The sequence below is a fragment of the Chelonoidis abingdonii genome, chromosome 2 (assembly GCF_003597395.2).
Source record: "Chelonoidis abingdonii isolate Lonesome George chromosome 2, CheloAbing_2.0, whole genome shotgun sequence".
NCBI lineage: Eukaryota > Metazoa > Chordata > Testudines > Testudinidae > Chelonoidis > Chelonoidis abingdonii.
Window position 1 is genome coordinate 50,328,278 of NC_133770.1, and position 22,444 is coordinate 50,350,721.

At 44.1% G+C, this 22,444-nt stretch overlaps 1 protein-coding gene across 1 annotated transcript in view; it reads left to right on the forward strand.

Annotated features, from left to right (window-relative positions):
- Nucleotides 1–490: 490 nt before the first annotated feature.
- LOC116827644 (putative acyl-CoA dehydrogenase 6) overlaps nucleotides 491–22,444 on the forward strand; it is a 160,220-nt gene continuing 138,266 nt past the window's right edge. Inside the window, 1 exon segment of the mRNA XM_032785372.2 lies at nucleotides 491–682. Coding sequence (XP_032641263.1) covers nucleotides 497–682 — 186 coding nt within the window. The 5' untranslated portion in view covers nucleotides 491–496.

Consider the following 22,444-nt stretch of genomic DNA (forward strand, 5'->3'; position numbering starts at 1 on the left):
CGTTGCATGATGTGTGTGGCACACCCTGAACCACCCAGACCCTAAAGCAAGAACTACTTCTGGGCCACATGAAGGCGGGACAATTGGGTAGTTTAACATTGAACTAACCTGGAAAAAGGAAGCGAACAATCGTTCACCCCCAAACGAAAAGGAATGGAGCAGCAGGCTGCGTCCCCTTCAGTCAGGCGGCCGGGGTGGGTGCTGTTTGCAGCGCCATTCCCAGCAGTGTAAAATTCCCGGGAACAGCGTGTAACCCCGCAGCCGCCTGTGTTTGCTAAAGGCTGCAGCCCGCGAGCTACAGGTCACTCGCTGGACGGCTGTGGCGGCACCAAATGCGCCTCGCCCGCTAAGCCGGGCGAGGAACGCGCCGAGCAGGTGCAGTGCAGGTGACTCCAGGCAGCGCCCTCGTCTCCCCCCAGGCTGCGGTGCGGGCTGCAGGCGCCGGGAGGCTGCTGCGCATGTGTGTCGTTCCCTCCACTCCCGCGCTGTCCCCGCCATGGCTCGGTGCTGGCCCGGCCTGGTGGCGCGCGGGGAGTGGGGCTGGTGCAGCTCTAGGCTGCCCGGCCCCGCTCGGTCCCAGCTGCGCGCGGGCAGCTCGAGCCGCGCCCCTGGAGCCGCCGGGGAAGGAGCCCACTTGCTGTACTCGCGGGATCATAACGCCTTGAGGGCGTCTCTGCGAAAGGTACCAGCCTGCCCTGCGGCGCGGCTGGGGGACGGGTCCCCGCTTCGCTCTGCACAGAAGGAGCCTGGGTGCTGTGCAGCCTGAGCTGGTTTTGCTCTTGTGGTGGCTGGGTGCAGGGCTCCTCTCCAGCTGCCCTCCCTCGGCCTGGGCCCTCCGTGAAGACCAGTGTGAGGCCCCAGTTGCTCTGCCCCACCCCCCGATTTAGCTGTGCTTGTGCAGTGCCTCTCGCTGCCGTTGTCCTGCCAGTATCTGCCAAGTGCACCAGCCCAGGTGCTCAGCCGTTGATGGCCAGAGGCAGTGCTGAGCCTCTCGGGTTCGGGAGCCTCTGGTGGTGGTCCCTAGCTCAGGAATGGGAAGTCAGGAGGGACACGACTCCCTGAGCAGAATAATTAGGGGATTGATCCCAGCCCCCTGACACCAGTCAGCTGGCACTAGGAAGGGGGAATTAGGGATGGCCCGGAAACTGGCAGGTTGGTGTGTAGCATGGAGTCCCTAATGCGTCCTGCTCAGTGAGGTGCATAAATCACCTTGCCCTAAAGTTGCTACTAGTGTCTTTGGTAGGTGGTCAGTTTAAATATAAGTAGTTTAGTCTCCATATTTACGGTAGGTTTCATACAGTAATAAGTATAACTATTTGTTTATCAAACCTCATATTGACAGAAATGTTTCATACTGAGTTTAAAAACATTAGCGAAGCCATTTATTGTTCATATTCAGACATTCTCCAGGTCATGTTGGAACTTGGAAATTATAGTACTGTGAAAGAGAAATAGAGAATGGATAAATAGCTAGACAGGCAATGCACACAGCTGTTTTCTTTAGCTTCCTTGAGTGAAATGTACACATCAAAAAGCAAACATAGTGGGAAAAGAAAAAAGATTTTTAAAACAGCTGATTTTAATATTTTTCAAGGTTGTTAGAAAACAGTCAAGAAACTTTTGTAAAATACATAACTTTAAATGACTTTCTCTCTTTGGAGACTTTGTATTAATTAACAATATTAGTAAAGATTTTCCCTGGAGTAGCTCCACTGAAATTAGCAGAGTTACAACAAGGGCAAGTTTGGCTCATTATATCACACGGCAAAGATTTATTTTCCTCCAACAACATACTTTGAAAAACATTAATTGATAGAACTCTTCGTATGTAGTCTCTTAGCAGCAGTAAACTTTTCTTATTATGTAATGTGGTTTAAATGCAATTTCAATCTGAGCTGTAATCTAGACAATAGTAATAATAATCACTTAGCTTCTTAGCCACACACAGCCTACCCTGAGGTCCTGGAGGTTAGAAAGCTTTTACTAATTATGTTTGAAGGCTTATGGTTGGGATCTAACAGGAGTTTGGCTTTTAAACAGACCTTCCAAGTCTCTTTGATTTGGATGAAAAGTCATTTATTTTTGATTAGCATTAAAGCTATTTAAATGTCCCTACTTTTAAAAAACAATAACATCCAAACAAGTTGTCATAATTTGACATTCCTGTTTCTAATTAAATCTACATCTATTTTTGCACTTAGTAGTTGCAGAGTGTTGCTTCAGAGCTGTCCTCAACTGCATTACAAAGCCAAATTCTGCTCTTAGGGTACGTCTACACTGCACGATTATTTCGAATTAGCTTAAACCGATATTACAAAACAGATCTAATAAAATCGGTTTAGCGCGTCCACAGTGGGATCCCGAAATCGATTGTTTGCGTCCATGGTCCAAAGCTACCATCGATTTCAGGAGCGGTGCACTGTGGGTAGCTGTTCCTCAGCTATCCCATAGTTCCCACTTCCGTGTTGAGAGCACAGTGCCTGATGGGGCAGAAAACATTGCCCCGGGTGGTGCTGGGTACAGCCTCACCCCTCCCTTTGTGAAGGCAGCAGACAACCCTTTGGCGCCTTTTTCGCGGAGTGCATTGAGCAAACGCCATAGCACAGCAATCTTTCCCTTTTTTTTTTCACGTGGTGGTGGGGGGAAATAAACTGAGGAGCTGTTCCCTGAACCACGCCAGACACTGTGTTTGAACCTACAGACATTGGGAGCTCAGCCAAGAATGCAAATAATTTTCAGAGACTGCTGTGGACTGTGGGATAGCTGGAGTCCTCAGTACCCCCTCCCTCCCTTCATGAGCGTCCATTTGAGTCTCTGGCTTCCCGTTACGCTTGTCACGCAGCGCTGTGTATCCTGGAGTTTTTTATTCAAACGCTTTGGCATTTCGTGTTCTGTAACGGAGCTGGATACAACAGATTTGTCTCCCCATACAGCGATCAGACCTAGTATCTCCCGTACGGTCTATGCTGGAGCTCTTTTTCGATTTCAGACTGCATCGCCAGCCGTGCTGATCAGAGCTCCACGCTGGGCAAGCAGGAAATGTAATTCAAAAGTTCGCGGGGCTTTTCCTGTTTACCTGCCCGCTGCATCCGAGTTCAGATTGCTGTCCAGAGCGGTCAGTGCTGCACTCTGGGATGCCGCCCGGAGGCCAATAACGTCGATTTCCGTCCACACGAACCCTAATCCGAGTTATCGCTATCGAATTTAGCGCTACTCCTCTCGTTTGGGAGGAGTTCCGAAATCGATTTAAGGAGCCGTTTAACTCGATATTAATGACGACGTCGTGTGAACGGATACAGCGTTAAATCGGTATATCGGCCATTAAACCAATTTAAAGTCGCAGTGTAGACCTGGCCTTAGTTACGTTTGTGTAATTTCAGAGTATTTCCTGTGATTGGAGATTATGGAGTTACTTAGGCATTTGATGCAGCTAAAATCAGAATTTGGCCCTTCACTTTCTATTTATAATGTGAGATAAGGGATCTCTCTAAGGGGGTGTTTGAGGAAATGGCTTTCAAGGTGCTCTGTAATAGTAATCATTATTGTGAAGAGCTCATGGATTTAACAGCTAGTTGAAGGAACAGTTATAGTCATACTAATTGGTCTCTGTCAGATTCAGCACATTAAAAAGTATTGATGCAGAGAACACTACTAGAGAACAGAGCTGAGAACCAGGGTTTATGACCTGTGTAGAAGAGTATATATATATTGCCAAGAGCTGCTCTTTATAGTGAGAATGCTGTAGGTAAAGGATATATTTTTTCCTTTTAGGTGGCCAAAATTCTAATTTCTGGTTCAACTTTGATTTTCACAGGTTAAAAAAAGTTACTCATGAATAATGTATTGGTGTTTGAAAAACAGAGTAGTTTTTCAGTCTTCTAATCCACTGAATTACAAACACTTTCCATGTGTGACATTGTTTTAGAAATCACAGATTGGACCACCAACTTTTGCATGCTGGAGCTGTTCCAATCCTCTTTATGCTGTAGGCTATCTAGAATATGCAGTTTGCTTCTTTATTCAAAGCAGAAGAATAATTTGAAGAATTTCCTGATATTTTCATTTGCTGTTTTCCTAAACTTTTTCAGAAATAGAGTCTATTATATATTATACCACTAGATATGTATACAATGTAAATTTCATATTGTGTATCTGAACAGGATTTAATGGATGTTTTTGGTCTTTTAAATTTGCACAGTGTATGCAGAGTACACTCCAAAAACAAACAAACAATATCTTGATCATACTTGGTATAATAGGGCCTGACTTTAAATTCCTGGCAAATGAAAATTCTTATTGAACTCAGTGAGAAGGATAAGTGTACAAGAAATACAGAGTAGAACCTCTTTTATGTATGCATGTAGTATTCTTGAGAGGAATATGAAGGGACTATGTAAAACCAAATAGTCCCTCAAGACAAAATAAGACAGGAGCTTCTAATAGAATAAAATTTTAAATAAATGACAACATAATCTAATTATGGCATCAGTGAATTCAGTGTATTACTAAGTCACATGGTCCTCACAGCCTGATATCTATAGCAATATCACAAGTAGAAGCATTAACCACTTTTTCTACGCTATGACCTACAAAGCACAACTGGGATAATCATTAGGGTTCATCATGGGAGGAGGCATTCTGTAGTGCTGAAATTCAGGCAGCATTCCTTTGCACTGTGTGAGTGAAACGGGTCCATCTTATGCTATGATTCCTGCCAGTGGATGATATTTCATTTCACTTGGATTTTGTGCATTACTAGATGAGTTTAACCTTTCCAAATTCCTTTATTTCTTAGTTCAGTGTGGGAAAAGACAGTTGATTCATGTTGTTTATTTTCCTTTCATTTTCTAATTACAACGTATACTTCTCATGCTTAAATAGGATGTGCCATAGTCTCATTAGTTTAAAGGATGTTTAATTAGTGCGTTGATATGCATGAATAATGTTAGGCCTCTTCCCCTGAGCTTTGTGTGTGTATGTGTTCCTTGATTTCTATTCACATAAAGAAAAGATTTCTATGTCTTGATTAGTATGTTAATACAAACAATATTGTTCACTTAGACTGAACTCTGGATCCTGCACAAAGCCAGAGTAAATCGACTGTACATAGGATGAGGAATTCTCCCCAATCTGTGAAGTGACAGCAGAATAACTCTATAGCTGCTTCCGCAGCCTTAGGTTTTCAGAGATCCTTGTTGCAGATGGAGAGTTTGACCTGTGTATTTGAGGCCACGTCTACACTACGGGATAATATCGAATTAGCTAAAATGGGTTTTTATAAAACTGATATTATAAATTCGATTTCATGCGGCCACACTAGGCACAGTAATTCGGCGTTGTGCGTCCATGGTCCCAGGCTAATGTCGATTTCTGAAGCGTTGCATTGTGGGTATCTGCTATCCCATAGTTCCCGCAGTCTCCCCCGCCCCTTGGAATTCTGAGTTGAATCATTATTGTCGCGGGTGGTTCTGGGTAAATGTCGTCAGTCCGAGTTCAGATTGCTGTCCAGAGTGGTCAGTGGTGCACTGTGGGATACCGCCCGGAGGCCAATAACGTCGATTTCCGTCCACACTAACCGTAATCCGATATGTTAATATCGAATTTAGCGCTACTCCTCTCGTCGGGGTGGAGTACAGAAATCGATTTAAAGAGCCCTTTATATCGATATAAAGGGCGTTGTAGTGTGGACGGGTACAGCATTAAATCGATTTAACGCTCTTTAAATCGATTTAAACCCCCCCCCCCCGCCCCCCCCTCTCCCTCTTCCATCGCCGTCCCGCTGCACGCCGCGCCCTCCATGCATCCCCCCTCGCGCCTGCTCTCTTTCTTCCCTCGCGATGCGCGCCGCGCGCGCGCGACGAGCGTCTCTCACCCTCTCTCTCTGCCGCGTCGCTCGCCTCGCGCCCGCTCTCAACTCTCCCCCCTCTCCTCTCCCCTTCCCCTACAGGTTCCGCACGATACGTGCATGCGCTAATGAGGATGGTTCCATGAGGCCGTGTCTCTCCGTCTATTATGAGTACATGAGTGACACCCCCTGCAACATCGCTCCCCCCGCCCACCTGTGAGAGAACCAAGAATGCTTCTGGCCTTGTTGTAATTTACTACAACAGTATTGTCTCACTTAGACTGAAACTCTGGATACTGCACAAAGCCAGAGTAACTGACGTACTCTACGGCTGCAGAATTCCTACCGCAATCTGATGAAGTGACAGAGATACACTCAGATCCGAGCGCGTGTCCGAGCTTAGTTTTCCAGAGACTCCTGTTGACACGATGGTAGAGTTGGACCTGTGTATTGAGGCCCGGTTAGCACTACGGGATAATATCGCATTATGGCTAAATGGGTTATAAGTAAACTGATCATTCAAGAAATTCAATTCAGGCGGCCACTAGCTAGCACAGCATTCGGCGTGTCGCGTCCATCTGTCCCAGCTAACATGTGAGATTTCCCTGAGCCCGTGCATTGTGGTCCTCTGCTATCCACATATTCCGCGTCTCCCGCCCCTTGAATTCTGAGTTGAATCATCTAATCTGTCGGGGTGGTTCTGGTAATGTCCGTCAGTTCCGAGTTCAATTGTGTCAGATGCTCAGTGGATGCACTGTGGATAACACGCAATAGGCAATAACTCGATTTCCGTCCGACACTGAACCGTCCAATCCGATATTGATGCCGTATTATCGAATTAGCGCTATCCTCTCGCGGGAAAAAAGAGAAGAATTTTTCAAACGCTTTGGCATTCCTGTCTTTAACGAGCTCTGATAAAACAGATTTGTTCTCACCAACCAGCGATCAAGATCGTAGTATCTCCCGTAAGGTTCAATGCAGGAAGCTACTTTTGCATTGAACTGCATCGCCCCGTGCTGATCAGGAGCTGGACACGTGAAAGCAGGAAATTCATTCTAAAGGTCGTGGGCTTTTCTGCTGTTACCGGCACTCGCATACCGAGTTCGGATGCGGACAGAGCGGTCAGTGAGGCCTGTGGGATAACCTCTAGGAGGCCACATAATGTCGATTTCCGTCACATGAACCAATCTGAGTTATCACTTTCGATTTAGCGCTACTACCTCTCGTTGGGGAGTTGCGAAATCGATTTAAGGAGCCGTTTAAACTCGATATTAATGACGACGTCGTGTGAACGGGTACCAGCGTTAAATCGGTATATCGGCCATTAAACATATTAAGTCGCAGTGTAGCACCTGGCCTTTAGTACGTTAGTGTAATTTCAGAGTATTCTGTGATGGAGATTATGGAGTTACTGTAGTCATTGATAGCAGCTAAAATTCAGAATTGCCCTCACTTTCTATTATTATGATAGATAAGATCTCTCTAAGGGTGTGTTTGAGGAAATGGCGTTTCAACGGTGCTCATGTATAGTAATCATTATTCGTGAAGAGCTCATGGATTAACAGTAGTTGAAAGAACAGTTATTTAATGTTATACATGGTCTCATGTCAGATTCAGACATTAAAAATTTTGATGCAGAGACACTACTAGAGAACAGAGCTGAGAACCCAGGGTTTATTGACCTGTGTAGAAGAGTATATATATATTGCCAGAGCTGCTCTTTATAGTGAGAATGCTGTAGGTAGGATATTATTTTTTCCTTTAGGTGGCCAAGCAATTTAATTTTCTGTTCACTTTGATTTTCAGCAGGTTAAAAAGAATTACCCATGAATAATGTATGGTGTTTGAAAAACAGAGTAGTTTATTTCAGTCTTTCTAATCCCTGAAATTACAAACACTTCCATGTTGTGACATTGTTTTAGAAATCACAGATTGGACCACCAACTTTTGCATGCTGGAGCTTTTCCAATCCCTCTTTAGTCATGTAGGCTTCTAAGAATGATGCATTTGGCTTCTTCTATTTCAAAGACAGAAGAATAATTTGAAGAATTTCCTGATATTTTCTTTGCTGTTTCCTAAATTTTTCAGAAATAGAGTCTAATTATATATATACCACTAGTTATGTATACAAGTTAAATTTCATATTGTGTATCTGAACAGGATTTAATGGATGTTTTTGGTGTGGGCTTTTAAATTGCAACCCAGTGGATGCAGAGTACCCCAAAAACAAACAAACAATATCCTTGATCATACTGGGTATAATAGGCCTGATTAAATTCCTGGCAGAATGAATAATCTTATTGAACTCAGTGAGAAGGATAAGGTAACAAGAATACAGAGTAGAAACTCTTTATGTATGCATGTAGTATTCTTGAGAGGATATGAAGGGGACTATGTACCAATAGTCCCTCAAGACAAAATAAGACCAGGAGCTTCTAATAGAATAAAAATTTTAAATAAAGGACACATAATCTAATTTATGGCTATCAGTGAATTCAGTGTATTACTAAGTCACATGGTTCCTCACAGCTGAATTCCTATAGCAATATCACAAGTAAAAGCATTAACCACTTTTTCTACGCTATGACCTACAAAGCACAACGGATAATTTCTATTAGGGTCCATCATGGAGGAGAGGCATTCTGTAGTGCTGGAATTCAGGCAGCATTCCTTTGCACTGTGTGAGTTGAACGGGTCCATCTTATGCTATTGATTCCCTAGCCGAGTGATGATATTTCATTTCACTTGGATATTTGTGCATATAGATGAGTTTAACCTTCAAATCCCTTTATTGTCTTAGTTCAGTTGTGGGAAAAACAGTGATGTCATGTTGTTTATTTTCCTTTCATTTTTCTATTACAAACGTTATTCTCATGTTAAGTAGGATGTGCCATAGTCTCATTAGTTTAAAGATGTTTAATTAGTGCGTTGAATATGCATGAATAATGTTAAGGCCTCTTCCCCTGAGCTTTGTGTGTGTATGTGTCCTGATTTCTATTCACATAAAGAAAAGATTTCTAATGTCGTTGAATTAGTATGTTTAATACAACAATATTGTTCCTAGGACTGAACTCGGATCCTCCCCCTGCACAAAGCCAGAGTTAAATCGACTGTAATAGATGAGGACATTCTCCCAGATTGTTGAAGTGACAGCAGAAATAACTCTATAGCTGCTTCCGCAGCCTTTAGTTTTCCAAGATCCTTGTTGCAGATGAGAGTTTGACCTGTTATTTGAGGCCACGTCTACACTAACGGGTATAATATCGAATAGCTAAAATGGGTTGTTATAAAACTGATTATTATAATTGCATTCATGCGTGCCCACTAGCACACGATCGGCGTTGTGCGTCCATCGTCCCAGGCTAATGTCGCATTTCTGAAGCGTTGCATTGTGGGTAATCTGCCCTATCCCATAGTTCCGCAGTCTCCCCGCCCCTGGAATTCTGAGTTGATCATTATTGTCCGGTGGTTCGGGTAAATGTTCGTCAGCGTCAGTTCAATTGCCTGTCCAGAAGTGTCATGGTGCACTGGTGGGATCCGCCCGGAGGCAATAAGTCGATTTCCGTCCACCTACCGTAATCCGATAATGTTATATCGAATTTAGCGCTACTGGCTACCTCCTCTCGTCGGGGTGGAGTACAGAAATCGATTTAAAGAGCCCTTTATATCGATATAAAGAGCGTTGTAGTGTGAACGGGTACAGCGTTAAATTGATTTAACGCTCTTTAAATCAATTTAAACGCGTAGTGTAGACCAGGCCTGAGAAGTCACAGATCCACCAACTTCCTTGGACAGCATACTCCTCTCCCCACATACTAGCATATAGTGAGGCACATGAAGAGCTAGGTTCTGTGGTGCAGAGATGCTGCAGAACTGTTGCATTCATCTCTTCTTGTGTAGTGGAACTACACTATTTCCACTTTGTTCTGGGGCTGTAGGAGTGTGCATGTGCTTAGGGACTAGGGTTTGTCCCTTATTTAATAGAAAATATCACCAGCTATTAAGCTTGGCAACTCTAAAACTTAAAACAAATTAAATACCCGAATACAGAGAGGAAGGATGGTCTCGTGCAGGGGTTCTTACAACAAGTTTTTTGGTGGCCTCGGAGTGTGACCACCAACTCTCACTGGTGGCCGCACTGACACTTTTTCTAAAATACTTCATTAACTTTAGGAAAAACAATTAAAAATGCACAGGTTTACATCCAAGTCATTGTAATTTATATTTGTAGGTTTTTTTTGGCAGACTCAATAGTAAAAATAATGCTGCCTCCCCCTTTGGCTACCCCATCCAAGGCTTAGTGGGTCCCATGGCTTGCTGTGAAAAGTGATATTTGTATATTTGTTAATATCACAGCACACTTTAGCTACTCGGGAGGCTGTGAAAAGTGATAAATGATATTAACAAACATGCAAGTATCACTGTTCACAGATAACTAGTAAGTCTGCTGTGAACAGTGATACTTGCATTGTTTCTTAAAATCACTTTTCTCAGCAAGCCCCAGGATCCAGTAAGCCCTGGATTGAGGAGGGGGGGAGAGCGGAGGCTGAAGGGGAGACAGCAGGAACCACAGGCGATGGTGGGGTGGAGCGGGGCCGGGGAGGAAGCGGGGGCCTGGGGTAACACAGGGGATGGATGAGAGGCCAGGAAGGCAGCGGGGTCCAGCGATGGGGTGGGGATGGGGCTGATGGATATAGGGCCATGGGAGGCAGCAGGGGCCAGGGGCGATGGGGGTGGGTGATGAGCACACAGTTGCATGGCCAGAGCCAGGGCCGGGTGCCTGCTGCTATGCAGCCAGGACTGGGGCTCAGTGTCCATGGTCAGTACCTGCTGCCCCGCTGTTGGAGCCTGGGGCCAGATGGCCAGGTTCCTGAAGTCCCGCTGCTGGAGCCTGTTGCCCAACCCCCGTCTCCCCAGTGTGGGTCAAGAACTCTCCTTGCTCCTGCAGCATTCTGTCCCATCTCTTTCTAGAGGTGGTGCAGGGCAGCATATCCAGGAGCAACAAGGAGGAAGTGGGAGGGGCTGATGCTTTGCCTCCCCCACCATCACAACCCAGGAAGCTGTCGTGGCTGCACGAAAAGCCCCTGGTGGTTGCATGGAGCTATGGTGGCAGCATTTGAGAAACATTGGTCTAATGGGCAATAGCTTGAGACTTCATACCTCCTGTGTGACATAGCTTCTCTATACCTCAGTTTGCCATCTGTAAAATGGGGATAATTAATGATTGTGAGATGCCCATATACTACTGTAGCTTTGGGCAATATATGTACTTTTGATAGATGACTGTCTTGCACAAGAAATTACTTTAAGATTATATTTTATTTTAAAGGCCAACTCCACAATATATAACAACTCCCAGAATGGGGACTTAATTACACATGAAAGTTTCACTCATTTAACTTTAATCCATTTTTAAACTGCTGTCGTTAAGCTTGTAGATATTCTTATTATATTTCAAGAATGGTTTGTTTTGGTTTGGCTTAAACCTGTTTCCAACTGACAGCACTACAGGGAGTATAGCAGTGTAGCTACTGTGCTGTAACTATGCTGGAATAACCCCGTAGCATAGACACAGGCCACGTCTACACTACCTGATTAATTCGAATTTGTTTAAACCGATTTTATAAAACCAATTTTATAAAATCGATTTAGTGCGTCCACACTAGGATCCTTAAATCGAGTGTGTGCGTCCATGGTCCAAGGCTAGCGTCGATTTCAGGAGCGGTGCACTGTGGGTAGCTGTTCCACAGCTATCCCATAGTTCCCACTTCCTGGTTGAGAGCCCAGTGCCTGATGGGGCAAAAAACATTGTCCCGGGTGGTGCCTGGTAAGCCTCACCTCCTTCTTCGTGAAAGCAGGCAGCCAACCATTTGCGCTTTTTCCTGGTGAAGGAGCAAACGCATAGCACAGCAAGGCATGACCCTGCGAGCGATGACCCTGCGGAGATCAGTAACGCAATCGTGCAAGTTGTAAACACCGCTCGCGCACTCTCTGTGCTGTCATGCGAGCCATGACTGCAAATTCAGGAGAGGGGATGAGGAGAGGAGCGCAGCTACGACAGTGCACCGACAAGAGCGATGACGATGACGACATGGAGACTGATCTCCCTAACCGGGGACGCAGCATTTTGAGCTACTGCTGGTATGGGCAGCTTCTACCCATTGAACGCCGATTTTGGCACGGGAAACCAGCACAGACGTGGTGGACCACATAGTTTTGCAGGTGTGGGACGATTCCCAGTGGCTGCAAAACTTTCGCATGCCGAAGAGCACTTTCTTGAACTTTGTGACTTGCTCTCCCTGCCCTGAAAGCCATAATACTAATAGAAGCAGCCCTCACAGTGGAGAAGCGAGTGGCAATAGCCCTCTGGAAGCTGCAACTCAGACAGCTACCGGTCAGTCGGGAATCAATTTGGATGGGAAATCTAGCTGTGGGGGCTGCTGTTGATGCAAAAGCCAAAGCAATCGTAAGCTGCTGCTACGAAAAGTTTGTGATTGGAAACGGTGCAGGTCTAGTGGATGGCTTTGCTGCAAGGATTCCCTAACGTGGAGGGGCCATGATGACCATATCCATCTTGCCCAGAGCACCAGGGCACCCAGTACGTGAACTACAAGGGTACTTTTCCATGGCTGCAAGCACTGGTGTCAAGGGACGTTTCACCAGCATCCACGTGGGATGGCCAAGGAAGGGTCATGACGCTGCGTCTTCAGAAACAAACTCTCTTTAAACGGCTGCAGCAAGAATTCACTTCCAGACCAGAAAATAACAGTTGGCGATGTTGAGATGCCTGTCGTTATCCTGGGTGACCCAGCCCTACCCTTGACCATGGCTCATGAAGCCGTATACAGGCAGCTGACAGTGGTCAGGAGCTGTTTAACTACAGCGAGCAAGTGCAAGGGATGTGGTAGAGTGTGCATTTGGCCATTTAAAGGTCGCTTCCGATCATTACTTACCCACTAGCACCTCAGCCAAACCAATGTCCCCATTGTTATTGCTGCTTGCTGTGTCTCCACATCTCTGTGAAGATAAGGGAGAGCTTTCTGGCGGGATGGAGGCTTGAGGCAAACACCTGGCTGGACTCGAGCAGCCAGAAGACCCAAGGCGATAGAAGAGCACACCCAAGAGGCGTGTGCGCATACAGAGAAAGCCTTGAAAAAGTTATTACAGCACGGGCCAGGTCAGGTGTGACGCAGTGCTGTTTCCCTTTGAATGAACACTCCGCCTCTATTATACTCCCGTCATAAGCACCCACCTCCCCCTTTCTTACAGCGTGCTGAAGAAATAAAGTCAGTAGTATTTAAAAATCATTTTTCGGATTAAAAAGTCATTGTGTCATTGCTTAAAAACTGAATCTCTTTAAAGTCATCCCTGTAATGAAACCCACTCCCCTCCTTGATGTATCTTATTAAATACATTAATAAAAAAGAGGCAAGAATCTAATCGAAGGTAATCGCCGCATGGTGTGGTTTGGAGAGGAGGATCGGAGGAAAGAAAAAGCCCATTAAGAATTTAGCTTAATGGTCCAGCGCTTGTTGGCCTGCCATGGGGAGGAGTGGGCTGGTGCAGAAATCCTTCCCCCAATCGCATCGCGAGTAGGTCAGGTCAAAACGATGGTACGGGTACCATGGCAGTCTCTTACACTCTGCGTTTTTCAAAAGTCTGGGTGAGGGAATATGGAAACGTGGGGAGCTTTGAGGGTGGTTAAACATGGGCTGCAGTGGCACTGTCTGTAATCCCGCTGCTGTTCCTAGAACATGCACCAGCGCGCCTGAGGACTCAGTTTGATCAAGCAGCGCTCCCAGCCGTTCCACTCACGCCACCGCTGGATCTTCCTGTCCTAACCTCTGAGCTCCTGGCTGTCTTCTCGCCACCGTCTCCAGCTCAAGCGCTCTCCTATACTCGTACCTCTCCGGTCACTGCATCTTCCTGTATTTGGCTCTCACTCTTCCAATCATTCTGATGAGCTCTGTCACTGCGGTTACCTTCCATGATTTGAAAACATTTCCATCTAGTTCTCTTTCATCCTCCGCCTTATCTTAGGCTAGCCTTCCGTATGGGGACCAAGGACAAGCAAGTGTGCAGCCTGCAGGGGGAGAGGAAACAGGGAGAGAAGTAATGTAAAAAAGATACATTTAACAGACATGCTTGTAGTCTTCACAGTGGATAAACTATGGCACTTTACATAGCACATGTGATTACAAGGTCGTATTTTGCACTCCTTTAATATGATTGCTGTTCCCGGTGTCTCAGAGCACACTGCAGACGCGTCCCGGCCTGGCAATCAATATTCAGCTTCCATGGCCAGGCCATGGTAATGCTTTTGTTGACTTCTCCAGGGTTATATCCAAGTGAGCCTAATCATGCTTGTTCCTGTTAAGAGGAACCAGCAAATACCCAAAACACGCTCTTTCCCCTCCTCCCACATCGCATGCTGCTATCAGGTAAGCTATTGTATTCTCTTCCTCCTCCCCCCCTCCCCAAGTGCGTGGCTGCTAGCTGGGAAGACCTGCTGCGGCAAACAAGAAAAGACCCAAGCGCACCGCCTTCCTCCCTCTCGCCCACACTCATGCTTACCGGGCAGGCACGAGTAAAGTGGCAGCAACACGTAGGAAAAATCGCCAGTGTTTGCCCCTCCATAAAAAAAAAATTCTCAAGTTTCCACCAGGTGACAATGAATGATCTAATCTGGGTGAGAATAAACAGTCGGAAAGCAGAACGTATGTTTCTTACTGCGAGCAGTGTCCAGGCACTACGCAGCTGTGCTTTGTGAAGCAATGATTCCGAATACTTGCATGCATCCTGGCGGGAAAGCCCGTACACTGGGGGACGCGGATAAGGCCGCCTTGCCCCGAAATCTCTCAAAAGGCTCTTTGAGTACCTCCACAATATCGATTCAATGAGATTATTGGGAGGATTTCACTCCATCCCAGACATGTAACGACTTTTCCTGTACTTTATAGCTGCGATGAATGACAACCCCTCTTGCAAATTAATCATTAAAAAACGCTTGTTTTAAACGCTGTTTTAAATTTAGAAATGTACACTCACCAGAGTCCTTCCATGGCTTCACTGTCTGGGATAGTGGCTTGGGTGGGCTGGGAGGTTAATTCTGGGTCACAAAAAGCTCCTGGCTGCGTGGGTAATTGAGAGCTGTGTGACTATCAGCCATGTCTCTCTCGTCTTCCTAATCTTCCCCCTCAGCAAATCCTCAGCGCACGTTGAATAGCAACCACGGCATCTGAATCAATCGGGCAAGGGGTGGGGTCGGGTTGCACAGCCCCAAAACTTGCATCAGCTCACATAGAAGCGGCATTTTCGGAACTGTTCCAGACTTCCGTTTGCCTCTCTGGTTTTCTGGGATGCCTGCCTGAGCTCTTAACTTTTATTCGGCACTGGTACTGAGCCCTGTTCCTTCTTGCAATCATAAGACTTTGAAATTCTTTCACATATTTCCAGTTCGTTTTGACAAACGGAGTTGTGAGCACGTATCCTCTCCCCAGATAGCGATGAGATCAGTCCTCTTTGTGTCCAGGCTGGTGCTCTTTTCTATTCTCAGGCGAAGCTGCATTGTTTACCTGTGGGCTGCAGTGCCCTGCGTGTCCACCTGTGCTGATAGAGCTCTCGCGTGGCCAAACAGGAAATTTGAATTCCAAAAGCTGCGGGGCTTTTTCCTGTTTACCTGGCCATGCGTGGAGTTCTGACTGCTGTCCAGAGCGGTCAGTGGTGCAACTGTAGGATACCTCCGGAGGCCAGTAACTTCAATTTCGCCGTCCACACTACCATAATTCGCGATGTACGTAAAATCGATTTTGGGTTACTCTGTGTTTTGATGGAGTACAGAAATTTGGATTTAAAGCCTCCTTTAAATCGATTTACAGGAGGTAGTGTGGGCCGACGGGTGCAAGTGTTAAATCTAGTTTAACGCTGTTTTAAATCGCTTTACACGGCGTAGTGTAAACCAGGCCAGCAAGTACGACAGCTCGCAAAGGGATTTTACAGTCACGAGGAACTCATCTCTCTGACAGATGGAACGTTCTTTCCATAGATGTAGCATGTCTACTGTGGGGATGGCTCAGCAAGCTTATGTTGCTCAGGATATGGATTTTTCACACCTCTAAACCACTGAACAATGCAACCAAGTTTTTAAGTGTAAGCAGACCGCTCACCTGACATTAGTCACTTTCGGCCCATGGCTACCCTGGAGAGTTGCAGTGCGGGTGGTGGGCTTTACAGTGCTGGCAACTTAGGAACTGTCCACATCAAGGCACATCCAGCGCTGCAACTCCCTGGCTGCAGCGCTGGCTGTACACCTGTCTCGCTTGGGGTGTATACGATTGCCAGCGCTGGTGATGCAGCACGCTTGTCAAGTGTGGCCACCAAGCATGTTATTGGCCTCCAGGGTATTAGGATGGTACCCAGAATGCTTGTTCAAACAAAACAGAAGAGTGCGGAACTCCGTTCTGGGCTCCCCGGTAGCTGCTTATCTACAAAAGCAAACACAGCTGCTGTTGCTCCAGCACGATGGAGGCAAGTCAGGAATTGCTTTGGAAATGTTCACAGCTGTTTGCTTGAGTAGACGAAGCCCATGGTGGAGGGGGAGGGACGTCGTGTTGAGAGCTACGTATGTGTCTGAAGCTATTTAGGAAGTCGCATAATTGCATAGTGAATAAGAGAGGGGTGGGGAGGAGGGCCACAAAACTTTTAAAATTTGCATTGCAAAGGTTGGGTGATGTGGTTGGCAGTCCTAGGAACTTGCAAGGCAGGGGAGCTGACAGCTCAAAATACTCACTCTCTCTCTCTCCTCACGCCGCCCCCACCTCCCTCTTTTGAAAAGCACGTTGCAGCCACTTGAACGCTGGGATAGCTGCCCATAATGCACCACTCCCAACAGCGCTGCAAATGTGGCCATATTGCAGCACTGGTAGCTGTCAGTGTGGCCACACTGCAGCGCTTTCCCTACACAGCTGTACAAAGATAGCTGTAACTCCCAGCGCTGTACAACTGTAAGTGTAGCCATACCCTTAAAGTAAAGTAAGCATGGCCACATAGTCATTTGCATCTGTTTAAAATTACACCTGTAGTTCAACTGATGTAACTTTCTCCTGGGTGGACAAACCCTAACACAACCACAGGAGAAGTTATAGAAATAAATAGTTGGACTCCATTTTTCAGAAAGCCTTATTTTATGTTTCTTTTCTTTTTTTCTCTGTGATCTGTTAGCTTAAAAATATAACACTATCTGTAATTTTCCAATTGTTTGGGCATGAAGAGGAAGAGACTCATAATTCCAGGGAGCTGTTTTTAGCAGGGGTATTGAAATTGTTATATGAGTAGTTTCCTTTACTACTTTTTAGGTCACCACCCTTCCTCTTGGAAATCTCTGAGAAGTAACTTTTTTTCTTTATTGTACAAGGTTCTAGTGCAAGAGTATTCAACAACTTGTTGAAATGGAGATTGATTACATTCAAATGTAACATAGAGGAAACAAATTCTTAATCTGCTGTATATAAACTCTGCATTTTTCTTTATTATTTTGTCTTGGCGATGGGAGTGAGGGCTCTCGGACATGAACCTGTGCAGTTTTCCATACATGTGTGGCCATAGCCTCATCCAGTGTAAATCAGCTTCCCATTTATGCCACCTGAGGATCTGGCCCAAGTACGTTTATCCCATCCTTGCTGCAATGCTATAATGTGGATACTGTAATAAAGAAGACTTCAGACCATGTCCTTTGGATACTAGTCAGTCTTGGTTTATATCCCCATAGCAAAGCTACAAATCAATATGGTGAGCACTTTTTATCTACGATTCTTTATTTAGTATAGTTGAGGCCCTATGTATTCTGCAGCAAACTGGACCTACATTTGGCACCCTGAAACCCCCTAATTTTACCACCACCACAACAGCAAAATCTGTAACAAAATGACAAGAACAATGGCTGTAAACTGGCCATCAACAAATTTAGGCTTGAAATTAGATGAAGGTTTCTAACTGTCAGAGGAGTGAAATTCTGGAACAGCCTTCCAAGGGGACCAGTGAGTGCAAAAAACCTAACTATCTTCAAGACAGCTTGCTAAGTTCATGGCAGGGATGGTATGATGAAACTGCCTACAATGATGTATATCTGTGACTGCTAGTAGCAAATATCCCCAACTGCTGGTGATGGGACACTTGATGGGAAGAACTCTGAATTATGACCGAGCATTCTTTCCCAGGTGTCCTCTGAAATGCTCAGGGTCCAGCTGATCACCATATTTAGGGTTGGGAAGGAATTTTCCCCCAGGGCAGATTGGCACAGACTCTGGAGGTTTTTCACCTTCCAGTGTAGCAAGGGGCATGGGTCACTTGTAAGTTTAAGCAAGTGTAAATGGTAAATTTTTTGTAACTTGAAGTCTTTACATCATAATTTCACGTCTTCATTAACTCAGCCAGAGGTTGTAGGTCTATTATGGGGTGGGCAAGGTTCTGTGGCCTGCTGTGTGCAGGAGGCCAGACGAGATGATCATGATGGTCCCTTCTGATCTTAAAGTCTTTAAGACATTTCCGTAGTGTAAAAATGTAGAACATTTAAGGAAAAGTTTTCATTACAGTAAATATTAGAGAGCATGATCCTTTGAGAGGCTGAGCACCTTCTGCAAAATACTGCAGCATGCTCTCAATTCCCAATGAAACCACTTGAATGAAGTTGGTTGATTTATCTTTGTCATATTCCCTACATCCATAGGACAGCAGCAGAAGAGGAAAGTGCTTTGTGCTTCTGATAATTACAAATAAATCATTTGAGAATAAGTTTTTCATAGCTTAGCCACTAGCAAACTGAGAAGGAGGTGACAGGTTGCTATATAGTCATTGGGATAACAGGTGCTACCCAGTCATCATATTATTTAGTGGGAGGATGTTAAATTATTAAAGGAAGAAAAGTGCATCAAGTGGGAAATACATGATTTAGACTTCAGATTTTTAAAAACATATTAGTCTACAATCATATTTCCTTTCACTAAAACCTGCAGGAGGGAAAGGATTCAGAATACTAAGCCTGGGGAGATTCACTCATTATGCACTGAATGTTCTTCTAAATATGGGAAGTTCAGTCTTGCAGAGAGGTCGGGCACAAACTACATGGAACCCAGCATTCATGAGGAAAGCATATAATATACCTACAGATCCTGTGCTCCACTTCTTCCTCTTTTCTCTGACTGCAGTATTATGTAAGTACTCAGTTGATTTAAATCAATATACTAGACAATGCTTTGATAGAGAGGAAGCTTTCATGACGGATCTTGTAGCTGGGCGGAGCAGTAGTGTTACCTATGTGTAACTAAAGTATCATCCAATATACTGTGAGTGCTGCCGGAGCAAATAATTGTTTTAACATTTAAACTATAATTCAGTGATAAGAATGGAAAAGTAAAATACATTTCAGCATGATGTATTAAGACTTCAAGAACATTTCTGTCTGTCAGTCTGATGTCACCAGTATCATCAGACACTGAAATTATTAACTTTTAGCCAAAATGCAATAATGACAATTTTGTGAGCAGGGTCATGCCTTGTATTTCCCTTAGTCTCAAAGTATGTTACACAAATCTAAGATGACTACAGCTATATATCCAAGTAGTAGATTAATTATTCCTGTTATTCACAGGAGAATAACGTCCCACTGACTTCAGGCAGAGTCCCCCATAATAAATTAGGCCCAACCATCGTATTTGTGGTTCACAGCTAGCTATTATATCATGTTGCTTGTCTTAAGTAGCACATCTGACTAAACTGGGCTATATTCTGGCACGCTTTTGCCAGCCAAAAGTTGTGTCTGAAAAAGCGGTATGTGAGAGTGTGAGTGTCTATGATTAATTTAGATTCTTGCAAGAGCGTATCAGAAAATATAAGATTGATGCTTGGTTCTATTTTGAGCATTTTTGTGTGGAAATGTATGATGATTGTTTTTGTGAGTATATGTCTTTCCTCCCATTTCTCCTGTTCCCAAGGCATTCTGCCTCTGAAGTTGGCCTTGCCCCAGATTTTAGGACTTTCTGTGGGTTTTGGTTTGTTTATTATGTTTCCCTCTCTCTCATGATTTTTAAAAATGCTTTCAGCTCCTGTTGTACTTGGTCTTCAGGGAGAAGTAAATGTTTATGGATTGCATAAGAGTATTTCAGTAGAAAGTAGTGCTCACACTTATTTCATATCATTATGCCTGCCAAACTGGTAGATTTAAAGAACAATTACATATTTTTTTCACAATATAACATAAATTATCTGGACTAATTTTTGGTTACTAACACTGGTAAGTCCCAGTACCACTATCAGATCCATCTTCAGTAACGTACATTCTTTAATGATTGGGATAGGATCCCAGGTTAAAACAGGAAAAGAACAAGTTAAGAATTATTTATACAAGTTACATGTCTTCAAGTCAGCAGGGCCTGATGAAGTCCATCCTAGAATACTTAAGGAACTGGCTGAAGAGATCTCTGAGCCATTAGCAATTGTCTTTGAAAACTTGTGGAGGAAGGGAGAAATATCCGAGGACTGGAAAAGGGCAAATATAGTACCTATCTTTAAAAAGGTAAATAAGGACAACCCAGGGAATTATAGATCTGTCAGCTTAACTTCAGTACCTGGAAAGATAATGTAGTGAATAATCAATCAATCAATTTGTAAGCACCTAGAAAAAATAAGATGATAAGTAACAGTCAATGTGGATTTGTTGAGAACAGATCATGTGAAACCAACCTATTAGCCTTCTTTGACCGGGTAACAAGCCTTATGGATGTGGGAAGCAGTAGATGTGAATATCTTGACTTTAGTAAGGCTTTTGTTATTGTCTCACATGACCTCCTCATAAACAGACTCGAGAACTGTAACCTAGATGAACCTGTTATAAGGTGGGTGCATAACTGGTTGGAAAACTGTATTCAGAGAGCAGTTATTAATGGTTTACAATCAAGCTGGAAGGGCATGTCGAATGGTTCAGCAGAGGTCTGTCCTGGGGCCAGTTCTATTCAATATCTTGATAAATGATTTGGATAATGGCACAGAATACACTTATAAAGTTTGTGGATGATACCAAGCTGGGAGGAGTTGCAAGCACTTTGGAAGACAGGATTAGAATTCAAAATGATCTTGACAAACTGGAGAAATGGTCTGAAATAAATAGGATGAAATTCAATAAGGATAAATGCAAAGTACTACACTTAGGAAGGAATAATAATAATCATTTGCACAAATATAAAACTAGAAATGACTGGGAGGGAGTACTGCAGGAAAGGATCTGGGGATTATAGTAGATCACAGACTAAATATGAGTCAACATTGTAACACTGTTGCAAAAAACCTAAACATAATTCCGGGATGTATGAGCAGAAGTGTTGTTAGCACAACATGAAAAGTAATTCTGCTCTACTCAGCACCGATAAGGCCTCAACGAGAGTATTGTGTCCAGTTCTGTGCAACACGCTTTGGGAAAGATGTGGACAAACTGAAGAAAGTCCAGAGGAGAGCAACAAAAATGATTAAAGGTCTAGAGAACATGACCTCTGAGGAAAGATTGAAAAAAATTGCTTTGTTTATACTGTAGAAGAGAAGACTGAGAGGGGACATAACAGTCTTCAAGTACATGAAAGGTTGTTATAAAGAGGCAGGTGATACATTGTTTTCTGTAACCACTGAAGGCAGGCTTAAATTGCATCAAGAGAGATTTAGGTAAGACATTGGGGAAAATTTACTAACTGTAAGGGTAGTTAAGTATTGGAACAAATTACCGTCATTGGATGATTTTAAGGATAAATTAGACAAAACCTGTCAGGGATAGTCTAGATGATAATTAGTCCTGCCTCAGTGCCGGGGATTGGACTAGTTCACCTACTGAAGTCCCTTCCAGTCCTACATTTCTATGGTTTTATGACTGGGCTCTAACTCTTTTGAAGAAGAAATGACACTGAGTTTCTTCTCTGGATTTTTAAAAAATAAATTGGACAAGATAGGTATATGTATACATGAGAAGATGCATATAATTACTCCTTTGACAATATCTAATCTTCATTTAAAAACCTCCACTTTTGGTACCTTATAGACTAACAGATGTATTGGAGCATAAGCTGCGTCTGACAAAGTGGGTATTCACCCATGAAAGTTTATGCTCCAGTACGTCTGTTAGTCTGTAAGGTGCCACAGGACTCTTTGTTGCTTTTTACAGATCCAGACTAACACGACTACCCCTCTGATACTTCTATTCATTGAAACTTTTTGAAACTTTGCACTTCTAGAGAAAGGTGAGGGATTGATTCTATGTATACAAATTCGCAGAGGACCAATAGAGTTGAGGTCTGTTATTTCTCACCTCTATATAGTATTTACTTATTTACAAACATTTTTGCTGTTAACAGGCATGTTACCTCTGGAGACACAAATCCACAGTTTGAGAACTGCAAAACTAAGCCTCTCTGATGGTATCTTCTAGACTGAGCACTAAGTCCCATTGGTTAGATAGAAAGATTAACCTAAATAATCTGTACAGAAGCCTGTGGAACCCCATAAGACTGGGTCCCTAATCCCTGAATTATTGGTGCTCCTTTACAAAACTTTTCTTAACCATTA